At 37.4% G+C, this 9,078-nt stretch overlaps 2 protein-coding genes across 4 annotated transcripts; both read right to left on the bottom strand.

Annotated features, from left to right (window-relative positions):
- Nucleotides 1-1,161: 1,161 nt before the first annotated feature.
- Nucleotides 1,162-3,606, bottom strand: LOC112096176. The gene is given in 3 exon segments (XM_024179231.1): nucleotides 1,162-1,599; nucleotides 2,190-2,541; nucleotides 2,544-3,606. Coding segments are annotated over 2 exon segments (1,104 nt in total). The 5' UTR covers nucleotides 3,322-3,606; the 3' UTR covers nucleotides 1,162-1,599; nucleotides 2,190-2,215.
- A 510-nt stretch (nucleotides 3,607-4,116) lies between these two features.
- On the bottom strand, nucleotides 4,117-7,311 carry LOC18035255 (B3 domain-containing protein At1g49475). Of its 3 annotated transcripts, none has more exons than XM_006424013.2 (4): nucleotides 7,082-7,311; nucleotides 6,832-6,925; nucleotides 4,560-5,120; nucleotides 4,117-4,477 (listed from the first exon to the last, which is right to left on the bottom strand). In XM_006424013.2, the coding sequence occupies exons 3-4, from the start codon at nucleotides 5,058-5,060 to the stop codon at nucleotides 4,217-4,219; spliced, it is 762 nt and encodes a 253-aa protein (XP_006424076.1). In that variant the 5' UTR covers nucleotides 5,061-5,120; nucleotides 6,832-6,925; nucleotides 7,082-7,311; the 3' UTR covers nucleotides 4,117-4,216. The 3 variants fall into 3 exon arrangements, with proteins under 3 accessions (XP_006424076.1, XP_024034998.1, XP_024034997.1); XM_024179230.1 differs by having other exon boundaries at nucleotides 6,832-6,922; XM_024179229.1 differs by lacking the exon at nucleotides 7,082-7,311 and having other exon boundaries at nucleotides 6,832-7,026.
- Between the last annotated feature and the right edge of the window lie 1,767 nt (nucleotides 7,312-9,078).

The raw sequence follows: 9,078 nt of genomic DNA, 5'->3' as shown, positions 1-9,078 counted from the left end.
CATGCGTAATTATTTTTTTAATGTCGCAATTTGTGATATGATCTGTTTACTAAAATGATACGATAATTAAATGAATTGAATTCTATATCATACGTTTACTAAGCTGGATTTCAAATTTTTGAAGTATAAAGTCCTTTATGTCACAATTACTTATTCGATTAATTGCTTTCATCGACCTTTTTTAGCTAAATTTAAATATTAATAATATAAAAAAAAATGTACGCAAGAGTGAGTAAACTCTGCGAATTTGGAATAATTCTTGGGAAAATGACAAATTTAACTGCAATAACACGATAAGCGTTAGTGGGCCGCGTTTTCTGCATGCTAGCGATAATTGAAGCTGCTTTTCCGAATGCAGCGATTCAACCCACAACCACAATCGTTCTTTTAATATTTTTGAAAAAGCGGAAGTTTGCGAGTGACCTTTTACAATTTAACATGATTATTTTAATGAAAAGTAGGCATTAGTGGAATGTGAGGTAATTGAATTAACTAAAGAATCGTGATCCATAAGAAATAGAGTCAAACATATCAACAGCTTAGCCGCAACAAAAATCACTATCTAAACTTTCCAGGTGTATGGAACGAACATGACTATTCAATTTGTTGAGCTCATCAATTTGGTGGGTATTTTGGTACTAAATGTTACCTACTTGCTTTGTTTAGGCCAATCAAGTTTGGTTATTATTATTTGAATTTAGTTATGTTAAACTTCCTTTAAGATAAAACACTCCTTCGAAACAAGACGATCAAAATTATAATAATTTTTTTACTATTTATCATTTTACATATGTAGCTGACATTAACATTCGTACTCCACCGTAAATCTACTCCAAAATAACCATAGCCTTATTATTTTTCCCTTGCAAGAAAATGTAATTCACAGGCTTTGCCAACCGCCTACCAAAACGCAATAGTGAAAGAATTCATTTTGTACTATGTATGAAAGTTGGTACTATTGAGAATAATAATACTTATGACACTTTGACAACCAAGGGCTAAAGTAGAAAGCCAGCAGCAGTCTATTTACCCTTTCATTCGGATGTTGATGTTTTTGAAGTACCTGATTTCAATCAAAAACTGTCGGCAGCTAGCAAGTCGCAACTATCAAGCTAGCTTTATCAAAGAATCCAAATTGTAAAAACAAAAAGGCAAAGGCCGAAAGGGGTTCGATAATTTACCCCTGGCTTCTTCATTCACTTCACTTAGCAGCATTATGTACGACTTTCCTCTCAAGCCTCTTAACAATTACATGCAACAACATTCCATTGATTTTTTGATATGCAATATGTACAAGGATCGTAGAATCACATCACCATTAGCAACAGATACACAAAATAAAAAACCCCCTGTCGGCATCAATCAAGAAAGACCTACGAATCAAAGCTAGCTTCGACAAAAAGTACTCCCCACTAGTATCACTTTCAGATCCCCTTGTTTGTTAAAAAAAAAAAACTCTTACAGTCGGGGCAGTAGATTTCGGGGTTTTGATATGTTTATGTGCACTTGAACGCGCACTCTTTCATTCTTGAACAGCATATTCCCCCATTAATCTTTACTCTATATTTCCACTTCCCTCAGAAACTCCTCTTGTTTCACCTGTAAAAATGGTCACAAATTGATCCCACTCCAATCAACTAATTGCCACTGAAAGTACTTTCAAATAAATAAAATCACTAAAACAAAACAAGATCCCAATTTCGCAGAGAAAAACATAAAGTTAATTTGGAGAATAATAAAAACAAGCCTTTTAAGGGTACCATATAAAGCATCGGTGACAAAAGTGTATATGCTTATAACACAAGTTGAGAATCATTCCAACGAATTTCTGCAAATTATTTTTTTTAAAAAGGGGCTTATTTGCAGCATTTGGCTGAAATAGTGAAACAGCACTTGGTTTATCTATGGTATCGGCTAGCAACCTAGCATTTGGATATTTGATGGTTTTTTTTGGTCAAAAATCATTTTTAAATCCTAAAATGTACCCAAGATGGATTTCCTAAACAAGCACTTAATCAAAGAGCGCTTTCACAAAAGCTGAGATATTAGAAATTCCTTCCTAAGGATTTTCTAAAAAAATAAACTAATTGTCATAACTTATAATAAAATTACGAATCCATCCTTGACATCTTCATAACTCACTGAGTCGACTCACTACAGTAGCAAACAAAATTTACAATGGAACTCACCAGGAATATTAAACTTATGATCCGGATCAGTCACGGAAAATGACCGAATCGGCGATTTTCATCAACGGTCCCAGACAATCCGGCGAGAATTTCCTCGCGAACAAGTAAGACTCGGAGTAATTCGACTCCCTCAACTTGTAAATTAGCTCCGGCGACACCTCCCTCGGCTTGTACGTGTACGGGTGCCCGTTCGTGGTACCCGTCCAATTGACCCGAGTGAGCGTGTACCCGGTCAGCCCGTCCGGATTCTGCATTGACAGCAATGTAGGAAAATAATGCTCCTCCGGGTAACACTCATCCGCCCGGTAACAAGGCATCCTAAATTTCCTCCAGAGCGCCCGATCTTTCACCACACAACCGCGTGCTTACGCGTCAAGATGAAAAACTGAGATCCGACCCGAAAGTCGTCGAACGGCACTTCCGGCAGCATCGCGTAGCGGCCACGAGCCACGTACCGCTTCCACAATCTCGGATCCTTGGAGATGACCTCGATGAAGCTCTTGTGACTGAGCCGAATGTTGCCGTACGCGGCGGCGGAGGAGGAGCGATCGAAAGAGGCGGAGGTGACGAGGGAGTTGTAGACGTAGTGGAAGGAGTGGAGGGGGATGCAGTGCTGGGAGAGGAGGGCGAAGAAGGCGTTAGCGGGGTCGTCGAGGATGGCGGTGGCGAGGAGGCGACGTGCGGCGGAGACGAGTGTCGGGGACGCGCGGAAGGTGATCTTAGAGGGGATGAATTTGGAGGAGTCGAATACGGTGTTGGTGCTGCCACGTGGAAAGGTGACGTTGGCGGTGGGGTCCGCGTGGACATAGATGTTGTAGAGTGGGTGGCGGCGGCGGTGTGGTTTGGGGAAGAAGCGGGACCAGAGAGGGGAGAAATGGAGGTCGGAGTTGGTGAGGAAGAGGAAGGCGATTTTGAGTTTAGGGTTAGGGGAGGAGAGGCGGGAGCGGGAAAGAGGGGAGGAGGAAGAAGAGGAAGCGCGCGTGAAGAGGGTTAGGTCGGAGACTTCGTCTGAGATGGGAATGGGCGGGGGGAGGGGAATGCGGGGAGGGAGGATGCGCGGGGCGAGGAGGAAGAAGAGGAGTGGCAGGGTGAGGATGAGGGAGAATGAGAGGACGTATGGTGATGACAGCATTATTAGTCGAGCAATTTTTGAAAAAAAATGGGAAGATTGAGATTGGGGTTAGGGTTTGAGAGGGGATGAGATTGAGAGCATGAGAACAGTGAAGAGTGAAAGAGAAGAGAGAGCCGAGACAATGGGGCTGGAGGGTGAATTGTTTGTGTTTGCGGAGATTGAGATTGAGATTGGATTGGACGGGACGAACTTGATGAAGATTGCTTTGCCGTTAAATCTGACGGCATTTTGGACGGCGGGAAGGATGGACGTTAATCTAACAATCTTGCATTGCTCACAGGTTTGTTAGTGCAAACAGGTAATAAGCTTTGTGACCCTGTGTCTGTGTCTCTGTGACACCTGACACGCGCTAAAGATATTTTTTTATTTTATTTATCTATTGTTTTAATTTTCTCATTATTTATTTAATGCTGTTTTAGGTTAAAAAAATCAATGAGATTCAACAGGATGTGATGACGGACGAAGTACAATGTCCAAGTCCGAGTTGCTTAATCTGAAACTCAAATTGGGCCTGATGACGGACGAAGGCCGCATCGCTCAATCTGTAATAATTGGGCCTGACTAAGGCCCATTCTTTTTTCTAACGTTTGATTAATTTCAATCCGCCCCATTAATTATAGTCAAACATAAGTAAACCCCCATATCTATTGTAAGTCTACACTGCGACCGCACATTTTCATTCTCTTTACTTGCACATAATATACTCACTTGGGCGAAAGCAAGGTTAAGAAAAATGTCAGACGCATAACCAAAAGCATCAGTTAAATAGAACAAATTTAAGCATCAAATCCCCAATTAAATAGATCGCATTAGTAAAATATCCTAATTGATAAACCTTTGGAATCTATAAATTCAAACATCGCCAACAGTAAAATATAACTTAGATTCACTCTAATTAGGCACGAAAAACTGAAAGTTCGAGGAGAACGTCTTTCCTGTCGATAAGCTTAAAGATGCAAATGTCTCCGTCCTTCAAATTCTTGTGCGTTGAAAATTTCATCCATCCTCTGGTTAAGTAGAAACCCCCGTTATCTCTCCACCAGATTCGAACTGACTTATCACTTCTCGGCAGGTTTAGCTCTGCATTAGAACCCCGTAACTTGATAGATTTGACATTTTGATTCACAAACCTGTAGGCAAAACTAGCAGGGACATACTGCACAACCAAACAGAGTTGTATCTAAGTACACATCAAAGGCAAACTTCACAAAAATTGCATTATATTAAAAAAACCTCACCACTTCACGGCAAGGTTTCTCACGTTTTCGAAAGATAACCATGAACGAAGGATCTTTCAGCTTCAATGATCTGACAATCTTGATTGCTCTCTCGCTTTCTTCCACTGTAAAATCTTCACTCTTTTCAGAGATATACATTCCCATGTTTTCAAGTAAGTTCCGAAACAACCCTTTCACTTTGCTCTTCTTCTGGCTTTGGCATCGGCACTTGCTAGAAAACAACTCCTTGCTTATTTCAACACATTCCTCACTTTCCATGTCATCTTCGAACTCTGAACTCCATTCGTCAGATTCTTCATCACTATATGGATAGTCAATCTCACAAGCAGTCATATCATGTATGAGAACTTGAAAAGTTGAATTCTTCTCATATCTGAAAACCAGAAAATAACCAACAGAGATTGAATTACTTGCTACAAAGTCCTGCCAGCCATCACCAAAAGAAACCCTTCTCCCATCTTTCATCAACTTCACTCGCCAAACACGACCATTAGGAACCATAATTGTAGCCACATCAGAAAGTTCGTGCCCAAAATTTCTCACAAGCGTTCGTGGAATTCTCTACATTTATGCAATTAAAGTCAGCGCATCTATTCAAAGAGGAGTGAAAATCAACCAGGGAAAAAAAAAAAATTGAATCAACGTTTTGAGGCTATTGCTGCCATGAATTGCAGCATAGATCAATGTCATAAATTTAGTTAACATTTATCACTGCTACAGAAACAAGGTGATATATTTGAGAAAGAAATGCATTTAAATGAAAAGATACTAAAGCCAGAGAGAGAATGAACAATTTGCATGGAAAGACGAAGCTAAATGTTAATGCATTTAAATGAGGTTGGATGTGAAGTAAGTACATGCTAAACCTGTTATAGCAAATGCATTTGTCACTTGATAAAGTTTGTATCATGTGAAACTTCTCCAGAAAAATCTTGTAAAAAATCTGCTGCTATTGTCAAAACCAGAGTTTTAGGCAAAGGCATGCTCAACTGAGGTTCATGAATGTAACTCTTCACCATGCAATTTATAAGTTCTTCTGTGTATAAATGATTTAAAATGATACACAGCATGCAATTCGATGCTTGCTCTACCTTATAAGTCATAATTCTACCTTATCATTGATTTGAGTCTCTTCCACACTTCAACCATATACAAATTTTGTATGGAAGTGATACCCACAGTGAAAAACCTTCAAGGACAGGACAAAACTTATTTGGAGTCAAGAAAAAGGGCTTCACAACATTTCAGTTATAAATTTGTTAATTTTATAAATTGAGACTACAAAACAAAGAAGATCTCCAAATACTCTTACTACAAAGAAAAGAAGATGATCTTGATATAATGCAATACCATCACCAATGCACATGCAGTTCGAAAGCTAACTTAGCAATGGTAATATGTTTTGTTAAATGCTACAAACAAGGGAATGTTAATGCAAATGAAAAAGGTTGTTGCAGAAGCAAACTTATATAGCCCTTCACAAGCTTATGCAATTAGTCACTTACGACAATTATCCTCTAATTAGATGACGGAAAAAATAACCTTTGCATTCAAATTGAAATTATTCTCCTCTACATTTCAATTCCAGACAAATTTCATATCGAAGTGATTCACGCAGTCAAGTCTAGCTACTAAAATTCAAGCTCGCAAGTAAAAAGATTCAGCACAGAGTAATCATAACTTTACCACATTAAACAACAATTTAAAGAAACAGAAACTATTGGAACCCCAAAAATAATTTAGTACAGAAAAACTAAATGATTAAGTAAACAGAAAAATTTGTAGCCGGATAAAATCTCATTCTTACTGAGAAACATGCGATTTGTGAAGAAATGAAGAACGCAATGACTAGTTTCATAGGTCATACTAAAGCTCATTTCAGTTTTAACTGATTCATTTTATCAAGCAAGTTACGGCCATAATAATAGTAATGATCTACAAACTAACCCACAGGAAAAGAAAATTCCAGATCATAAATCAAACAAATCAACCATCTCTCCTCATCAACACAGATCCAAGTCACTGAAATAAAAATAGTTGGTATCCATCTATCTATCAACCAACCATAACAGTGAAAGCAACAGCCCCAGTTTCAAATCCTCAGATTCACTAAATTATTACCTCAAAGCCAAAAGGGTCAAAACTCAAAACCAAAGGATCCTTTGTTGAAAAAAAAAAAGTCAGCGAATTAAAAGCATACAAAACTTAAAAAAGCTAGCTTTTTAGGGAAAAAAAGAAAAAGAAAGGCTTAAGGAAAAGAATTGAAGTATACTATTTCTTTGTCTCGAAGGGTAGACGGAAGGACAACTTTCAAGAAACTTTGAGGAGTCTCCGGCAAAGAACTTGACGAACTGGGCTGAAACCTCCTGCAAGAAGCCATTGAATCCTTTAGTTATCTAAAGCAAGAGGAGCTTCTAGAGCTTTTTGTTTCTTGTTTCAAGTTATATAAGCCAATTTAGGGTCTTCTTTTTTTCTGAAAGCAAGAGTTAATGCAATTAACTTTGTGAGAGTTTTATGCTTACCAGCATCCTGAGTTCAGTACTGTCCTTCAGTCAAAACTCACAAGTTTGGAGCAGATGTGCAGTTGTGACAGCTTTTTAAGTTATGTTTCTGCAGTTCTGATTCTGAAACTGAGCTGAATCTGCTCTGCCCGATATCCTTTTCGATCACATTTCTTTACTGCCACGTTTCCTTCTTCCTTCTTCTACACTTTCCAGTTTCCACTTTGAAGGACCAGAAACCCGACTTTTTATTTTATAGTGCACAGCCGCTGACACCGTTAATCGCAAGGGCATTTTAGGCTGTTCGGCAATTCGAGTCCACAGTTAGAGCCCTCACCAGAATACATCGTGGTCAAAATCAAAAAAAAATTAAACGGTAGTAATTACTTGATATAAAATGAATCATTTTGGCAGTAAATTGGTGAATAAATTAGTGTTAAATTGATCATTTTAATTAAAAATATAAATATTTTTAGTAGTATTAAATTTAATATTGTAATTTATATGTACTTATTAAATTGATATGAATATAAATGTTAAAAAGAACAAACAATGAAGATAACGTTAGTTAAGTAATAAAATTATTAACCTTTCAAAAGTTTAAAATATTAAAAATATGGAAACAATCAATGTGTGACACATGCTGCCCCTTGATTGATCGTTTATTAAAAGCTCAACTTAGTACCAATTAATTATGGCAATAGCCATAAAAACTACACAAGTTTTCAGTTTTGTATCCGTTGGGTTGACCACCATTATTTAAGTACATAAAAAAGATAATTTTTGTCCACTTAAATGTAGAAAACTACCCAAAAAAAAAATTATTTGTAAAATTGCCCCTGCGGCACCTAATATGAAGAATTCATGATTCAATTTTTCATGTGATTTTACTTATTTTATATTTAATCTTTAAATACAAGCATAATTATTAGTTCTTAGTTGTCTATGAAGTGCCAACAGACTGTAAATCCTCTTGGTCCCTGATCCACGATAATTAGCTCCAAAAATAGTGATGCAAACATATCAATGTTAAGGCAAAGGACGGAACACAAGCCTCTAAAATAATACTCAAGAGTTCAAACACTTACTAGATTACTTTACTTATGCTTTAAATACTGAAACTATCAGAAGAATATATACTCTTGTTCTTGGTCATAATCTGGAAATTTTCACAATCAAAAATCATTTTAAAGCTCGCCGCAGAATGTTTGTGCAAGTCAATTCCCAGCATGACAACAAGGAATGAAGGATCCTCAGGCTTGATGAGTCTTTTCGGCATTGACGTTATTCATCCCCTCTTCTTTGGTTAAACCTGCTTGCCAAACATAACCATCAGGAACTGTGAGTTTAGCAACAGATGAGAGTTCATCTGCAAATATCCCCCACAAACTTTAGTGGGGAATGCTGATACAATTGAAGAGGGCCATCTTCTGATATAACAGTCCTTCACAATCTTGCCATTCAGCAAGAAACCTGACCTAAAGTTGTTGGTCGTATTTGCTTTTAAATGCTAAAATCAAGGGAAACAATGTGTTTCATAATGAGATGAGCCGGAATGCTGATACAATTGAAAAGGGCCATCTCTGAAGCAAAGGCATGAAATTAATAATTTGAAATACAGCACAGAATAATCATTCCATGTCTTAAATGAATCTAATTGTGTTGTAATTACTAAAGTGACAAAAACACACCTTTTCAACAGATTAAATGGTGCCTTTTGCCAGATTGAACAACAATCTAGAGCGAAAGTAAAAAATGGTAATCCTGAAAAAGTCACACGCTATAAAACAAACTGAACCAATTATCCCAAGATACACTAGTGCTTAAATGACATGAATACATAACTTTATTATCGTTACCCAAATGATTCAATACTAATCAGAAGGTTGGGGGAAAAAATAAAGGACAAAAATGGTTAAACATGCAACTTTCATAAAAAAAAATTTCAACCAAAGGCAGCTTCCCAAGCTTTTGTATGGACATATTAGGACATCAAAATCATTTGATTTTTAAAATAC

Source organism: Citrus clementina, unplaced genomic scaffold (genome assembly GCF_000493195.1).
Source record: "Citrus clementina cultivar Clemenules unplaced genomic scaffold, Citrus_clementina_v1.0 scaffold_8, whole genome shotgun sequence".
NCBI classification, from domain to species: domain Eukaryota; kingdom Viridiplantae; phylum Streptophyta; class Magnoliopsida; order Sapindales; family Rutaceae; genus Citrus; species Citrus x clementina.
Note: the sequence above shows the minus strand (reverse complement) of the source record. Positions and strands in the feature narration are given on the sequence as shown.

Excerpts from the sequence above, each read along its gene's own strand:
- LOC18035255 (XM_024179229.1), bottom strand. The coding sequence starts at position 6,939 with ATGGCTTCTTGCAGGAGGTTTCAGCCCAGTTCGTCAAGTTCTTTGCCG. Across the intron at positions 5,121-6,831 it reads CCCTTCGAGACAAAGAAATA|AGAATTCCACGAACGCTTGT; the intron begins GTATACTTCAAT and ends GCATAAATGTAG. Across the intron at positions 4,478-4,559 it reads AGAAACCTTGCCGTGAAGTG|TATGTCCCTGCTAGTTTTGC; the intron begins GTGAGGTTTTTT and ends TTGGTTGTGCAG.